Source organism: Metopolophium dirhodum, chromosome 3 (genome assembly GCF_019925205.1).
Source record: "Metopolophium dirhodum isolate CAU chromosome 3, ASM1992520v1, whole genome shotgun sequence".
Lineage (NCBI taxonomy): Eukaryota > Metazoa > Arthropoda > Insecta > Hemiptera > Aphididae > Metopolophium > Metopolophium dirhodum.
The window spans coordinates 24,454,216-24,472,766 of NC_083562.1; the positions used below are offsets into that span (position 1 = coordinate 24,454,216).

The window sequence follows — 18,551 nt, forward strand, 5'->3', positions numbered from 1 at the left end:
GAGTTAATGGTACATTTGTGTTTATAGTAGTAAACACATACTTATGTTAAGAGTGGTGTTATCATGCTGGGTTCTATTGCTGGAGGATATCCCACCTCATTATTGTTCTGTGTTTTCTTATAGTTCTATACATTTAAATAGTTATACATCAGTATTACATCTTATGTATAAGCCTGGTGATTCTTTTATAATTGAAAAATGCACACTTATTATTTCAAAAAGTATAAATGATTTTGAAAACATTTTTTTTTACATAGTTTCTAATCGTTAAAAAACAAAAAACTTTAAATATATATATATATTTTATCAACAACATTTTAAATTTATTACTTTTTTAATTGTCACAATTCAATTTTAATTTCATATTTCTTTATGTATTTCAATAAATAGAAATTTAATATAGGACTAGTAGTTTATGAGTGTTATAAGTATTTTAAGTTTAGATGAGCGGTGTAGTATTACGTGGTTACCCCACAGAATGTTGGTCCACTACTCTGCTCATCTAAACTTTAAATACTTAACTACTCATCCTATATTCAATTTTTATGTATCAAAATACACAAAAAAACTGCTTTCGAAGAAGATATTAAAACTGTATGTTGTAATTCAAAAAAGTAAAAACTTAAAAAAAATATTGTTTTACCATGTAAAAAAATTAGTTATTTCACACATAATCATTTATTATAAATACATAGCGGTAATGCACTAATATACAAATTTGATATAGTACAAACAACAAATGAACAACTAAACAGTGGCATGTATAAAAAAAAAAAAAAAATGAGAATTGCACAAATAATTTTAGGTAACCCACCTCTCATATAATATTGTTGTATTCCTACCGATAAAATTTCCTATTTTTCTTCTATCAATACTCACCCACTCCACCCATATGTATGGTGTTGCCTGAGCAACCTAAGGACCCTATGTTACACGTCATTGCAACTATATCTTTACTTGTTTAGTGTTGGTAGTATAAAATATTTATTATACACATTACACATTATATAGATAACACAGCTATAGATTTAATTGCCAATTTCACCTAATAAGCTGGGATGGGCACCCACTATTTCCCAGAAAATAAATGAACAGAACGTTAGTAATCCAGAAATTAAATTTAACAGAAAGGCGGTAGTTTCAATAATAATAGTATATAGTTGCATTTAAAAAAATTCTTTTCATCAATAATAGGTGTTCAGTAAAAAAAAAATAATAACATAATATAAATTTAAGTTTCTAAAAACTGTTAAATTAAACAATCACACTTAATTAAAAATGTTCAACTATAATAAGTATGATTTAAGAAACTATAATGTACCTCGGTTATCTGCTACTGGCTTAGAAGTGATCAATTTTTGTTAAACTATAATTTTAATTTATCTCGAGAAGACATATTATACTATTTGTATGCCACTGTACTTAATAATGATATACCCACCTCATGAAAATAACCAAATATTATACAGTAGATTTAAGTTGTTAATTCTTGACATTTTAAAAACTAAGAGACAAAATGAAAGAAAAAACAAGTTTTATTATTTGGCGAGACTTTAATGTGAAAAATAAATTAGGTAAAACATAATTGCATTAATAAAACTCACAAGCATAAGCAATTTAATAAATATAAATATAATCATCTCTTTCTATTCTTAAGTAATAAAATAAATAAATAATAATAAAAAAAAAAAACATGTTAGTAGTAGGTAGATTCATTGATGGTTAACATTTTAATGTCAAACATAAAAATACATCAAATAAAAATTCACTCAATTAAAATTTAGACACTTAAAATAAAAATAGAATATTTTATTGACATAACATTTCAAATGCAAATTATTAATAAATTGCTCACATGATTTAGTCTTAAGCTAAATAAATAGTTAAGTATACGTAAATAAATCTATTATAAAAAAATCTCTGATGTAGCGTGCAGTATAGTATTATTGTTTAATTTTGGAAAAGTGTTTTAGTAAACTCTATGTAATCTAGGGCCCCAGTGATTGGCCGTTCCGTTTTCGTATCCACAAATGGTTTCATACGAGCAACACAATAATCAGCCATATCCTTGGTAAGGTTCTATGAGTAAACACAAATCAATATTAATACAACCAAAATATATGGTGTAATATAAAGTTTCAAGAGCCGTGGTAATGAGCAGGTATATATTGATACTTACAGCATACAGTTCTTCTTTTGTAACATATGGTCTATCACCGGCTGTGATTGCCCTGAACGCATTCTCAATTTCTTCTGAACTTTGTACATTTTCTGTTTCTTTGCTGATCATGAATGCCATATACTCCTGAAGAGATACATAACCATCACGATTTGGATCTACCACATCTGAAAAAAACGAACAAATTAAATATCAACACAACCAATATCATAAAAACAAAATACCCAGTATTGCTTCAAATTCAGGATCAGGCTGTCCTTCTTCTACCATAGGTAAATCATAGCCCAAAGCTCTGAGACAAGATTTGAATTCGGTTTTATCAAGACGCCCTGACCGATCCTTGTCAAAGTGTTTGAACATCATAGAGAATTCTTTCAGAGCATCTTCGCTGACACCTGATTGGTTTCTAGCCTGAATTTGCTGTTCTAGGTTGTGTTGCATCCGCATACCTAATTGATCTAGTTGATCCCATTGCTGAGCTAAACCAACTGTACTATGTTCTGTGTACCTAATCAATGATTGATTAATATTAGTATATTTTGTTGTATTTTGTTAAGATTCAAGATTGGTAAAAACGTTATACCTATTGTCTAATATTAGGTGCTCTTCAAGAATAGCCCCAAGGTCTTCAATTTTCTTTAAATCTGAACGACGAGAACGCACTTCAGTTGCTTTACGCTAATAAACAATTAAATTGAATAAATAAAACGCATATTTAACTTAAATATTTAGTATAAAAATAATACTTTAATGGCTTCCAGTTGTTGTTCCAAAGAACCAGATCCTTCCATCATTGATGTTCTATAATGGGAATAGATAAAAAATGCATTAATAACTGCTAAAATCAATGGTAATAAATAATAACTAATACAGTAGTAGTAGTACAGTATTAATTATACCTGGTTTCAGTTAACCATTGGTGGAAAGTGTTGGCATGTTTGGCAAATTCTTTTCTAAGTGTATCATTTTCATCTTGTCTCTGAGCTTCTTTAGTTAATTCAATATCTCGTTCCTTAATGATTTTTTGTAAATTACGCCAAGTGTCCTCTAAAGCTTCCATTGTGAACCATGTGTATGGATTGGGGCCTACATTAAAACTCTTAATCTGATGATCAAGAGCAGCCAATGCTTCAAAATCTGACTGAGCAGATGTCAGTGACGCCTATATAATATTCAAATAAATTTACATAAAAAATAACTATCAAAAACAATTTTTTTCACAAATCATTTATTTACTTGGAATTGTGCATGTGCTTCACGAAGTGCTCTGATTTCTTCTATGGAATTACAACGCACAGGGTCTGTTAAATCTTCTTCAGCATTTTCAAACCAGGAGTTAAATGCAGAAGCTTTTTTAGCAAAAGTCAAATACAGTTCTTCTATTTGTCGGAATTGGTTTTGCATACGTAATAATTGCTGTTTACGGCCATCAGAATCTCCCAATAATTTTTGCCATCTAAAAAATGTTTTATAGTATTAATATTAAATCAAACAAATAAAGTACAATATTATACAATCAATAAAATAATAAGTTAATACCTGTCAATCACATCAGCATGTCGTTTTAATATTGCTTCCGATTGATTATGATTAGCAGTAATCAATTGATCCTTTAGAGCAGTGATATTTTGTATTCCTTCGTGTTCAAACGCATGAAGACCTAAATAATTTTTTTTTTAACTATTACTTATGTTGGTTGCATTTTATAAATAAAATTAGTTGTATCCCTTACCAGCATCAAATGTTTCTTGTTTAGTAAGTAAAGTTTGAACAGTAGATAAATCTCTACCATACTCTTCTGATCTAACGTGAGTTTCCTTATCAGCAATCCATGATTCAACCACATCTGCTTTCCACATAAATTGTAAGTAAGCAGAATTATCCATCAGCTTTGACTTGCGTTTAGCAGCCAATGCAGATAAATTGTCCAACTTAATCTATTTATGAAACACAATTTTATTAAATATTTTCAAACTATAGGTTATAAGTTAACAAATAACTTGTACAGATACCTGAAGTTGTTGGCAACGCTGTAATATGCTATCTGCATGATGGTTCTTTGAATCTGCAAGGTCAATACCTCCATGACTTATTTGTTCACAACGATCACGATGAACAGCAAAATCAGTTTCAAATGCATCATGTTTTTTTAAAAGACCTTGTACAGCTGCCATGGTATCACCAAAATCTTCCACAGATAATAATTGATGTTTTTCACTAAAATAATAAAATAAATAAAATAATTGACATAAAACATGTATATAAAAAATTTAAATAATACATTATAGTTACATAGGTAACTTATAAATGTTATATTAATTGACCTGATCCAAGCTTCTTCTTCTTCTACTTTGGCCAAAAACTGTTGATAGGTTAAAGACTCGTCTAATTTTTTCCCTCGGTTTGAAGCCATTTGTTTCAATTCATCCCATGCTTGATTTAATAATTTCAATCGCTTCAAAAAAATAAATAAAAAATAGTCAATAAAAAAATCTTTTTAAAACAATTTAAAAGTTACCTGTTCAATTTCTGGAACGCCAAGATTAGAAACATCCATTAATTTTTCTCCAGCTTCTTGAACTGATTGTATAGCAGGTTCATGTGACGCTAATTCTGCTTCAAGTCGCTTATGTTTCTTTTTAAGATTTTGAACACCAGTTAAATCACGACCATAATCATCAGATCCAACCAAAAGTTTTTTTTCCCTATTAATAATAATAAATAAATACATATCATCATGAAACATAATTAATATATATAATATTCAATTTACTTTATCCATGATTCTTCATCTGCAATATCTCTGAAGAACTGATGTAAAGTGTTAGCCTCATTTAAACGAGCTTGGCGATGGGCTGCCAAATTTCTAATACGTTCATATCTTTCATTGATAGAACTACGACGTTCTTGGATACTTCCTGTTTCAAATTGTCCACTTTCAATTAATGAATCTGCTTGACTATTCATATCTGAATAAAAAAAATGTATTTACCATTTAATTATTTAACGAGTATGATAACATTTTATTCTAAAAAATATAATAACTTCTAATTTTTAAATATACATTATTTAACAATATTAACCTCTAATACGATCTTCATGTGCCTGAATATCAGCTTCAACAAGTTGATGTTTTTTAATTAGATTTTGAACAGATGCCAAATCTTTTCCAGAGTCTTCGGATGTTAACAATGATTCTACTTCACCCAACCAGAAATCTAAATCTTTTACAGCAGCAATATAGGTACGCTGTTTGTTTGCTTCCTTAAGTTTCAATGATTTCTCAGTTGTTTTTTGTGTCAAATATTCCCATTGATCAGCAATTGATCCTAATCTTGACTAAATTAAAAACATATATTCTCATAAATATGAAAAATATATTTGATAGTTTAACTAGTACCTGAACAGCTTCATCTGATCCAGCACACTGATGTTTATCAATCAAATTCTGCCCCATGCCTAAAACACTTTGAATTCGGTCAGCGTTAGCAGCTAATTCTGCTTCAAATGCTTGATGCTTTTGATGTTTAGATTGAATATTTGCTGGGTCCTTATAACTTTCCTCTGTAGCCAGTTGAAGTTTCTCCGCAATCCAATTCTCAATCTCATCAGCATCTCTACTGAACTGCTGTAATGTCTGCGATTCGCCTAATTTTGATCTTTTTTCAATTAAAGCCTCTTTCAAATGACGCCATCTATTTAAAACTTGTTGCCTTTTTTCATCAATTGGAGTTGCAGCATAATGTTGTGCAGCCATTAATTGATCAGCTAGTGTTTGTAAAGCCGCAATTTTCTCTTCCTGTAAATTAGTACATTTAAAATTAAAACTAAGAAAATAATTATTTCAATAACAGCCTTACATGTGCATTAATAGCTTTATCAAAATCTTCATGTTTTTTAATTAAAGCTTCCACATTATCTCCCTTAGAATCAACTTCTTCAGATGCAAGGAATGCCTCTCGAGCTGACATCCAGTTTTCAGCCTGTTCACAATCTCTGTAGAACAGTTGCAGTTCCAAACATTGATCTAGTTGCATTCGGCGGTTTATCCATGCTCTGCGTGTACAATTTAATATTAATAGACTCTGAGAAAATGTATTCTTACTATCTGAAAACTCACTCTTCTAACTCTTGTCTAGCTTCAGTCATGCTTTCAATTTTTTCTTGTATTTCAACACTGGCATAATGTCCAGATTGCAAGAGTTGTTGTCCAAACATTTCGAATGTTTGGAAAGTACCAGTACGAGCATCAATTTCTGTACGATGTTCCTAAAATATAAAATTAATATAAAAAAGAATAATAATAGTATGAATCTTAGTAGTGAATAAGTGTGACAGAATGAAATATTAATTTTTTAGTAATACTAAAAACACGGAAATATCATTTGTAAAATGTTATTGATAGTTATTACTGATATTAGTTTGAAAATGTCTAAAATATATATCTGAAGTGAAAAATATATTGGTGTATTTTAGTAGTGTACAATTTCTTTATATGATTGTAACATCATAAGTTATAACTTATAAGTAATAATACTGTTATAATAAAAAAATAAGTTATAGAGTTATATACAAATACAAACTTAAAACAATTAATTAATTTTATTTTAATTACTATCAAGGCCCAGATAATTGCAAAACTTTTTCTATAGGTAAAATTGTACTATTCTTTGATAAACTCTTAAATATAAGTACATTTTCCCTAATTTTCTAAATAATTATCAAATATCTTAATCTGTTATCATAATAATAATTAGCTGGATACACTTTGCTATTCAATATTTAAATTTTAAATGTTTTGTTAAAACAATTTTGAATAATGAAAGTTTTATCACCGATTATATAATAGGTATTCTTATTGATTTTATAATATACATATACGCCAAAGGAACCCTGGAAATTTTTAACTGCATGAAACTTCAATATTTTTTTTTTTATCAATTGATTAGATAACAAATATCAGTGTTGTTGTATATACAACAATAAAGCGCACTTAATAACATTCACAGTTGTAAAATATTGTGTTCAGAATTTTATTTTGATAAATCTATTAATTATACAACTTGTTTCCAAATGTAAATAAAATAAAGGATCTGGGCACTATAGTTTTAAATACTAAATAGTATTGAGTAAATAATGTTTTTAGAATATCAAAAACCAAACTTAGAAATATATTTAATAGTGTCAGTGAAGTGCAAACTTTAAATGACATATACACAAAAACCAATACTTCATTTTATACCTGAGCTATACCATAACGATAGTCTATTTCAGCTCTCAAACTCTACAAAAATGATAGAACATAAATAAAAAATAATTATGCTTTAATTAATACTGTGGATATTTTTAAGCATAAACCTAATATTGGTATCTAAAAAATTCAGTTATTTCAAATTGTTTATTTTACCTGATGACGTTCCAATAACGCTTCAGCTCCAGTGACATCAGATGCTAATTCGTCACTAGAAACTAAACCCATCATTGAATTAATCCAAGACATTAAATCACGATAGTCAGACAAGAATCTCTGCAAATCATAAGAATCTAAAAGTTTCTCCTTTCTTGAATTAGCTTTTGCTGTTAATTGAGTCCATTCTTCATTAATTTCTCTTTGTTTCATGTAAGTATTATCACGAGATTCAGGATGTGTGTTCATTAAGCGATTAGCAGTTTCATCCAATTGGCGGATCTAGTACAAAAAGATTGGGTATTTATTTGAATTTCAGTACATTATTATTTAATAATACAAAAAAATATATTTCTAACCTTATCTTGTAATGCAGCCAAATCACGTTCTAATCCTTCATGTTTACGCTGTAAAGCTTGAACACTTCTTAAATCTTTACCAAGATCATCATTATTAAGAGCATCATCTTTTTCACGGATCCAATCACGTGTCTCATCAACATCTCTATGGAATCTTTGTACTTCATGTGCTGATCCTAATTGTGTAGCTCGGGCTTGAGTAAGTTGTTGAAGAGATGTCCACTTTTCATTCAAATCCTATTCAATATCATTAGTAAGAATTAACAAATATATTTAAATTGGAATAAAATATGAATATACCAATAAATATTCAATAATTATAATAATTAGCAATGTTTTACTATTAATATATTATATAAATAATATGATCATAATTTAAGACTTAAATTATATTAATTAATATTGATAGCCGAGGCCACTAAAAAAATTAGCCGCATGCAACAGCCTTTTTTTTTTTACCTAAAAATTTAAGATGTAATACAACATTTCATATAAGTTTTTCTATCTATAACAAAAAAAGTTACCGGACAGCCACATTTTTTTTAAAGACATTTGAAGTTAAAATTTTGACAAAAATTAACAAATCATAATTAAACTGCATTTTAGTATTTTACAAAATGGTTTAAATCATTGATAAAAGTGTAAAATGCCTTGGTTTACAATAGCGGATAGCCAGTAGATAATATACATAATTAACAGCAATAGCAATAATTATCTTACATACCTGAATTTGAGTATTTATTTTCAATGCTGCTTCTGTTTGGCCTAAACTCATTAACTGCATTGCTATTTCGTTCATTTCAGCCAATCGTACTTCATTTGCTTTCAAATCAGATTGAAAATCATCAAATTTCTTTTGCATGACTTCCACTTGTTCTAAGTCCTCACCAACATCTTGCACTTGAGCATGATTTTCCTTAAATATTGAACATAATAATTTATTAATTTACTAACTCTTATCAACAGTGTAAAATCTGAACTAACTTTATCTTTGATCCATGTGGCCAATTCTGCAGCTTCTCTAACTAGTACATATGCTTTAACAGTTTCAGCGAGTTTAGTTTGTCGTTCTTTAGCTAGATTCAAAAGCCTGGTATATTGGGCTTCAATTTGTGCTTGTCTGGCTGCAATAGATCCACCAGTAGCCAAATGTTGTTGAGATGCACTCAGACCAGAAACTTCAAGTCGCTTGACATAAGGAGCGGGGACAAATCCTTGACGATCATTAACCTCTACTTTCCACCATTCCTAAATTATTAAACATTAACAATATATAATATTGTTATATAATATATATAACATAAAATCAAATAATAATTGGTTAAATAAGGGTATATTTTTAAATATTAAAAAAAAATAAAAAATTATTGGGACTATAATTTATAAAAATTAAAAATGCATACTTTATTATTAGAGTTTAATAGGATTAAAACATCTCCTTTTTTCATGGAAACTTCTCTTGGTGACTTTTCAGTATAGTCAAACAATGCCATTACACACTCCTTTCCACTAACATCTACTACAGGAGTTTCTTGTTGCTAAAATAATAAAATAAAAATGCATTTATCACAAAAACCTAACTAGAAACAATACAATAAAAAGTTTTAATGACTGAACAGAGAACTATTTTTCCTTACCTTGCATGCAGCAGCTTGTTCTGAAAGTGATCCAACTGTAGTTTTAAATGCTTCTAAATCTGACAACAATGCTTCGTGTTTTTTTAATAAAGCTTCAGAAGAATCTTCATCTCTTCCATAATCTTGACTTAGTACCATTGGTTCTTTTTCTTTAACCCAAGATTCAGCTTCATTAGCGTCAGCAAAGTACTGATGCGCTTGAAGAGAATCTTCTAAATCTTGTTTGCGCTGAAAATAATATAATTTTCTTTCATAAAATAGAAAACTCAAAACTATTTTATAGCTTAGTAAGGTTTTCAGTGAGATAAGAAAAATAATTTATTTTGATACTTTACACTTTAAAGTAGTACCTATCAATGATAACTAAATAAAATAAGTAATTACCAATTTCTATAGTAAATTTATACCTGATATGCTTTTTCTTTAAGATGATTCCAATGTTTATTGAGATTTGCTAAACGTTGTTTAATATCTTCTGAAGCAAAATGTTTAGTATCAACCATTTGTTGTCCAGCTTGAGTAACTGCAGCTATACGGGATTCATGATTGTTGATTTCAGCCACAACAGCTTGATGTTTCTTCATTAAATTTTGTACACCAATTAGGTCACGACCTATACATTTAATTAACTTTATTAATTTTATTATTTCATTTTAAATATTAAATAATAAATTATAAAAACTTATTACTACTGTATTATTATAAACAAAACATATATTCACCTCGATTTGTTGATGCTGCTACAGGTTCTTTTTCACGAATCCAAGCTTCTTCATCTTCAACATCTCTAAATAATTGTTGTGCTAATAGTGAATCTGCCAAACGTTGTCTACGTGTTTCCATCGGTTTTTTTAGAGATGAATAACGATCACATAACACAACCTAATATGCAAATAAAATATTAACTAATATTTTTTTTTGTCAGAAACAAAACTGAGTACTTACTTGTTTTGCATGAATGTTGTCTGCATCAAAATGACCTCCATCTACAAACTGATCAGCTGTTATCTTTATGCCTTCAATTCTATCTTGATGTGAGGCAACGTCAGCTTCCAACAAAGTATGTTTCTTTTGAAGATTTTGTACACTAGTTAAATCCTTAAGAAAACAAATAAATATTATTTTAAGTATAAAAAAAAACTATAAACCGGACAAAAAACTAAGAAAGAACTATTGACTAATATTACTTTTCCATAATCTTCGCTTAATAATTGTCCTTCAACTTCTGATAACCACAGCTCTATATCTTCAACAGTACGATTAAATTGCTGTTGTTGTGCAGCTTCACGCAGTTTTGAACCTTTTTGTCCTGATGCAGTAACTAAATTCTCCCATAAATGAACAATTTCATCCATTCTTAGTTGAATACGACCTAACAAAAAATAAAAGGAGATAAAAAATGTGAGTGCAAGCACGCATATATGAACTATGAAGTAGTTTCCTTTAATAGTTTTTAGTGATAAAAATGAACAATCTCACAGCAAGGACTTGCATGAACTGATATGATTTTAAGTTCAAGTTAGTGATACAAAAAATAATTTATTTGTTTGATTCTTTTTATTTATTCTATTTATTTTACTTATTAACAGATTTTATTTAATAAACGACATTGTTTAGCTTAAGTTATAACCATAGTACAACTTGAAATTGTTTTGATATTTATAAATAAACAATAATAGTAATAATAGGCTACTTCAACAATATGAATATTTTGATTTGATATCGATATCGCAAACTTTTTTTTCAGAAATTTAGACATCGATAACTGTACGATATATCAATACTCAAAATATATCATAATCAAAATTAATTATTTTATTATATTCGGGTTACCGGAAACCAACTGTTTTTAACGCCAATGAATTTGTATAATATATTATAAAAATCATTTGTTTACTATACCTTGTCCCATGAGAGAACATGTCGGTTCTGCGCATCACCCCATGTCACCCTGTTATCGAAACCGGGTTCTTAAAGGTAGGGTGTCGCGTGGAGGAAACAGTTTTGATCGGTGCCCGGCATGATCTCTTTATAGTCATAGAGTTATCGATAATTCGGAATATTTATTATTTATTATATATATTTATAATTTTAAAATATTTTGAACAAAACGATATCGATATTCAAAAACATATTGTTGAAGAAGCCTTAATAATAATTTATGTATTAATTGAATTAACTTACAGTAAAATATATTAAAACGACACTACATCTCACTATTCCACACTAAGATTTATGTTATATTTATTTTTTTTTGTCATAGAAATTAGCATGTTGTGAGCATAATTTCTTTACAAATTTGCATTGTACACTCCGTAAAGAAATTACACTTCAAAAAAACATTGCTAACATAAAATTAACTTACTCAAAGCATAGTGTTTAGATTCAATAAGAGCATGACCAGTAGAAGTAATTTCTTCCATGCGAGATTTGTTAGCGTTTAGTTCTTGTTCAAAGTTTTGATGTTTTTGTACTTTACCATTTAAATTGGTTGGATCCTAATAAGCAACAATACTCATTATAATAATATATATAACCCAAATTAATAAAAAATAATACTACTTACTAGATAACTGTCATCATTAGCGAATTTTAATTTTTCATTAATCCAACCTTTAGTTTCATCACAATCTCTTTCAAATTGTTGAAGTCTATATGAATCTTCAAGAACACTACGTCTTTGTGATGATTTTGCAAGTAATGCTGTACGTCTCTCTAACAACTAAAAGGTAATTTAACTAATAATTAAAATATCTTTCAGAAAAAAAAGTAGTTTTAATATAATATACAATTTTTATATTGGATATTTATTATATACCATTTCACGGCGTTGTGCAACATCTTCAGTGGCATAATGTTGTCCTTCAATTAATTTTGTGGCAAATTCATCAAGAGCTTTAATTTTTTCTTCCTGAGCTGCTAGAGATTTTTCAAAATCCTCATGTTTTTTAATCAATGCTTCAACACTATCCAGTGAATCACCCAAATCCTCATTGGATAAGAATGCCTATGAAAAATTATTTTACTTTAAAATAATTCCGTTATTTATTATCATAATTTATGGCATATTATTTGTATACTGTGTTAATTATTTATCTTTTTATGTATTTTATGTTTTTATTTACTTCTTGTTTGGCCATCCATGTATCAGCTTGCTCAGTATCACGATAAAACAATTGCAAATCCATACATTGTTCATACAATATACGTCTTTCTTCCCATAAAGCTAACAATGAACTCTTTTCACTGATCAAATTACCTAAATTTTCACTAACTAATGTAGGAGCATTTTCACTTTTTAATATGTGTTCTCCAGATTCTAATGCAATACGGAAACTATCTTCACGAGCATCAATTTCTCCCTACGCAAACAATTAGTTATTTTTATACTAATTAAAAATTAAATTTTAAATATAATTATTATTTATATACCTTATGTTCTTGATGCCTTTCAAGTAAAGCTTCAGCGCCAGCCACGTCCTTTGCTAATTCATCAGAATATATTATTGCCTTCATATCATTAATCCAAGAAGTCAAATCACGGAAATCAGCTAAGAAACGTTGAAGTAAATAAGATTCATCTAACTTTTGACGACGCTCCTGTGCTTTAGCAGTCAAACGTTCCCAATAAGCAACTATTTCTCCACGCTTATTTTGGATTTGTGAACTATGATCAGCGTGAATTCCACATAAACGATCTGCTTCTTGACCCAAAATTGAAACTTTATCTTCTAAAGCTGCTAAATCTCTTTCGACTCCTTCATGTTTTCTCTAAAATAATAAAAGATCATAAATTATTGCTTACATTTTACTATAAAAAATTAAGTACAGCTAAAAAAATGTAAACACAATTTCTAACTTTTTGAACGAAATTATGAGTAAATGTTAATTTAAATAAACAGACTAAATATTAAATGATTTGTATTTCATAAATTACATAAGTGTATTACAGATGAAACATTTTTATAGTAAGCCAACCTTAAGCTGGCCTCACACTAAACCATGTCATTTCCATATATTTATACCTAGGTAACATGTTACCTAGAAACTGAATATATTTAACCCTACACGACATGATGTAGCGTGAACCCAGCTTTATATAATACTACTTAATATAATAATATAATAATATAAATCATATTTTTATAACAAACCTGAAGTGTTTGCACACTAGCTAAATCTCTTCCGTAGTCTTCAGAAGACAATATACCATCTTTTTCAGATATCCAAGCTACAGTTTCATCAGCATCACGATTAAAACGTTGTATCTCATGAGCTCCAAATAATCGTTCTTGCCTCATTAATGTTAATTGCTTAAGCCGAGTCCATGCTTCATTTAAATCCTAAGTACATACATTAAATTTGTATACAAAAACAACATAAACAGGAAAGTTGTTTAATTACCTCTTTTTTTTTCAAAATTGTTTCTCTTTCAGGATGTCCTTCCAGAACTAATTTGGAAGCTAAATCATTTACTTCTGTTACACGATATTCTTGTGAAGTCATATCTTTTTGAAATTCATCAAATTTACGTTGCAATACTTCTACATGTTCTAGATCGGCACCAAACTCATCAGTAGTGACAAAAGTTTCCTAGTATGGTGATACCAGGTATAATTAATAAATATATTAAATATTTTTTTTTATTTAACTCAAATTAATTATTTACCTTATCGTTAATCCAAAACATAACCTCATCACATTGTCTTAAGAATTGAACTAAAACCAATGCTTGCTGTAATTTAACACCCTTTTCAGCCAATTTTGACAAAAGTAAATCCCAATCTTTATGTAATTGCTCTAAAATTATTTATAATTTATCATTAATTTCTATCTACGTTTGTATTTTTATCAAAGTTTTTAAAATGAATTGGAGTTATCTATAAATATTCATAAAACATTTTTAATTTGTTTAAAATACATTTATATTATAATATACCTAATACCAATAATTCATAGTTTATGCCAGCGTTTCTCAACTTATGGAAAGCTCAAAGGTTGTACGCTAAGAAAATCTCCCTTTATAAAATAAATGGAATGAATCATTAATAATTAATATTATTTGGTTTATTTGACATTAATAATAATTGTACATATTTTATTTTCATTTAATCCAATAAATGCTTATGTTATCTCATTTTGTAGTTCCTAATAAAATAAAAAGAGAGAAGAAGGGAGAGTGAAGGTGACATACAGCGTGCAGTTGAAGAAATAAATGGATGAAATGCTCAGAACATCAGAAATGAAAATAAATAGTACAAAAACGAAGATCTTAGTCTGTGCCAGAGACCCAAAAGTAAAAGCTGATGTATACATTGGTAATCAAAAACTGGAACAGGTAGAAGAAATGGTATACCTAGGGAGTAAAATCACATCTGATGGCAAGAGTGTCCACGAGATTAAACAACGCATAGCATTAGCAAAAATTGCCTTTAGTAAAAAACAAAAGTTGCTCACTTCAAAAAGGATACATCTTAATATCAAGAAGAGACTTATAAAAACATATGTATGGAGTATTGCAACATATGGATGTGAAACTTGGGTAATAAATGATACCGAAAAGAAAAAATTAGAAGCGTTCGAAATGTGGTGCTGGAGGCGTATGGAAAGGATAAGCTGGATAGAGCGGAAAACGAATGAAGAAGTACTTAGAAGAGTGGGAGAAAAACGCACACTCATAGATGTGATTAGAGAAAGACGCTGGAAAATGATTGGACATGCCCTGAGACACCCGGAAGAATTGCATAATATAATATTGGAAGGTATGATAGAAGGAAAGAAAACTGCAGGACGCCCGCGGAACTCGTATATAGGACAAATTAAAATCGATGCAAAAGTCAAAACCTTCAAAGAACTCAAAGAAAAGGCGAGAAATCGGTTAGAATGGAGAATTGGAGTTGTAAACCAACCTTCGGGTTGAAAAAAAAAAAATAAAATAAAATTTGATACAGGTAAAATACAGTACCTATACATTTTTGATGAAGCAAAAAAAAAAAAAACGTTATTTGATCAAGTGTCACATGAAAATTGTCTAACTGTATAGGTAGTATGCGTATATAAATATTATATTGGTTCCCACTTCAGTTGCAATACAAGCAAAAAAACAGGTAGTAGGTGGATATTAAATAGTTAAGAAACGCTGGTTTATGTTATAAAAATATAGGAGATTAGTTAAAAATTGAATACAACTGTTTTGTATAACATCAAAATATTCCCATTCGAATGATGTTTCTTACAAAAATGTATTAATACAAATTAAATTACCAAGTCTCTGACGTATTTCTGATGATGCAAAATGGTTTTGATTAATCATTCCCATTCCAGTGTTATCTAAAACCACAATCGCATTACTATGTGCAGCAACTTCAGCTTCAAATGCTTGGTGTTTTTGAATTTTAGCCTAAAAATGTACAATACATTAATTAATTTTTATCAGTATAAAATTAAAATAAGTAATAATAACCTGTAAGTTTGTAGGATCTTTATAACTTTCATCTGATGCAGCTTGTGTTTTTTCAAGTATCCAAGATTCAAGTTCATCTGCATCTCTTTTAAAATACTGTAATAACACACAAATTAACATTTCTCAAAATAATTTTAAAAGTGAAATAGTTTAATTTTAAATTACTTGAAATCTTCTAGAATCTTCAAGTTTTTCTCTTTTTAAACGGGCTTCTGCTTTGAATTCACTATAGCGATCAAGTACTTGAAAACGACGATTTTGGATATCCTCAGCAGATTCAAGGATTTTCACCTCCTTTGGAATCAAGGGATCCATTATGAAAATATCTAAAAATTAAAAATATTGGTATTTTATTAAAATTATCTATTTACAATTTAAAATCAGTGACAACATTTTAATATGTTCAGTTAGTATAATAAGTAATGATTGATATTTATTTAAAGATTGGCTAAATATAGTAAATAGTGATGATTATTTAAAATAATTATGAATGAAAATTATTAATTAGTAGATTATCATATTGAGTTTACTGATTTATTGTATTTATTTATTTATTATTTACTGATATATATTGTGATAACTGATATCAGATATACTGTAGTGTAAATAGTAAACACAAAATATTAATTCTTCAATAAAATCATAGACATATTAATATTATTTAAGATTTATTAATATGTCTATGATTAAAATGTATAATGATTCCAAATTTAATTATTTTATCTGTTTATAAGTAGGTACCTAATAAAAATGATTTTCTACCTTATTTTAGCAAAAAAATTATCTGAAAGTACATACCAACTAGTTGTTAATAGTTTTATTTTATTTTGTTTAAGTATGCTATAATTTTAAATAGTTTAAACTAAATTTAAATAAATATTAAAATCATCACAAGGTCAAATTTATTAAGTACAATAAAAAATATTAAAATAAAGATACCTAGTTGTTTTTACCACAACATTAGAAGATGTAAATTTGTTATTTGTTGTTTTAATTCTGATAAAAGGTCTCCATTGATTTTATAATCGTTGTTTTAGCTAGGTTAAAATTTTTAATGTCTAATATTAATAACAGATATTAAAATATTTTTTAGTTAAATGTTTTTGGTGTAGGTAATTACAGGTTTGAGAAATAGAGAGAATCCTCGGTCATCCTCTTAACTAGTAGTAGTTATTTACAAATATAAGGCATAGTAGGATACAACCAATGTGGGTTAGGTATATTCTAGATAGTTGATAATATGTGTAAATAATAAATATATTGTTTAGATTATATTTTGATAGGTATACTCCAGTTAAATATTTTGTCATAATATGACAAGCGTTTAATTTAACTCTAAATGGTTAGGTATTTAAAATTATAAGTAACTATTAGTTACTAAGAAACTTAGTACACTAATGTCTAATGGCCGTATGCATAGTCAATTTGTGTGTCACATAAGACATAGTTTAACATGTCTTATGTGACACATAAATTGATTACGTATACGGGCATAATTAACAAGTCTGAAGTCTTTATATTCAATTATATATTAGAGAAATTATGATTTTAAAGTCTTATAAAATAATATTTATCCAAAGAAAAACTAATTCAATTTAAATCTAACTATATTTTTGATCTATGATAATAAATATAAAATCAAACACCACTTACTAAGCACGATATCTGTAGTATTAAATTCAATATAATATAGTCCTTAATTACATGACTATTAGACTATTTCACAAAATATTAATTAAGGTTTTAAAAATAGTAACAACTTAACCTTTACTGAGTCATGCATTGCAAAACCAGCACTGATGTCATATTGTCGATTTACAAAAGTACAAATCCTATTAACAAAATTAAATGGGTTAACTTTTTACAGTTAGTGGGCAGTCTTAGAAACTGCAGAACAGATACTATATAGAAATACGACTAATAAACTACCTTTAGATATCAAGTGCCTATAAAATAGGTATGTCAATAATATAATATATTATCGAAGGTAGGTACATATTATTATAACGAAGACATTATTGTGGAGTAGTGGTGGGCCAAATACGATTAGGACTTCCAGCTCGGCACATAAATTACGAGCAAGACCCTTGACCGGGCGGATGTCAGACACCCGTGGCCCCATCAAAATGAAAAATGAGAAAATTTCGCAGTAAATGTAATCACCAAGCTGGGTGTGGCAAGAGAAAAAGCGACACGGCTTCGGTGGCGCCGGGATCGATTACACGAAAACATAAAACGTCTAATTACCTTGTTCGCTCGGCACCAATTACGAATATGATTTTTGTTTATTTCTCCTTCATACACGAATTGTCATTTCTCGATAAACGTCCGGCTACTTATTGAGTATTAACGCACTGCACGGTTAATTGCGTTATTATAACTGTAGAATGTAGATACGAGCACAATACGAATGGAGAGAAAAAAAAACAAACGGATCCCGTTCAATAAACTTGAAACTTCGTCACCGACGGAATTGGATCGTTGGACTGGCGGGGAGCGGGGTGGG

The 18,551-nt window shown here is 28.6% G+C and overlaps 1 protein-coding gene across 2 annotated transcripts; it reads right to left on the reverse strand.

Moving 5' to 3' along the window:
* Positions 1-1,533: 1,533 nt before the first annotated feature.
* Positions 1,534-18,516, reverse strand: LOC132941871 (spectrin alpha chain). 2 transcript variants are annotated; one of them, XM_061010086.1, is made up of 40 exons: positions 18,293-18,516; positions 16,211-16,371; positions 16,046-16,141; positions 15,847-15,982; positions 14,252-14,382; positions 13,987-14,175; positions 13,737-13,925; positions 13,015-13,353; positions 12,708-12,944; positions 12,401-12,589; positions 12,149-12,304; positions 11,948-12,080; positions 10,770-10,954; positions 10,528-10,680; positions 10,305-10,464; positions 9,990-10,195; positions 9,583-9,810; positions 9,349-9,483; positions 8,930-9,193; positions 8,670-8,861; positions 7,946-8,182; positions 7,587-7,868; positions 7,422-7,463; positions 6,300-6,448; positions 6,040-6,235; positions 5,580-5,978; positions 5,263-5,518; positions 4,953-5,148; positions 4,698-4,884; positions 4,504-4,634; positions 4,192-4,396; positions 3,912-4,116; positions 3,719-3,839; positions 3,416-3,635; positions 3,079-3,341; positions 2,926-2,980; positions 2,763-2,857; positions 2,404-2,687; positions 2,180-2,346; positions 1,534-2,079 (listed from the first exon to the last, which is right to left on the reverse strand). In XM_061010086.1, exons 2-40 carry the CDS (start codon positions 16,358-16,360, stop codon positions 1,951-1,953), a joined length of 7,287 nt encoding a protein of 2,428 aa, XP_060866069.1. In that variant the 5' UTR covers positions 16,361-16,371; positions 18,293-18,516; the 3' UTR covers positions 1,534-1,950. The 2 variants fall into 2 exon arrangements, with proteins under 2 accessions (XP_060866069.1, XP_060866070.1); XM_061010087.1 differs by lacking the exon at positions 7,422-7,463.
* Positions 18,517-18,551: the final 35 nt, after the last annotated feature.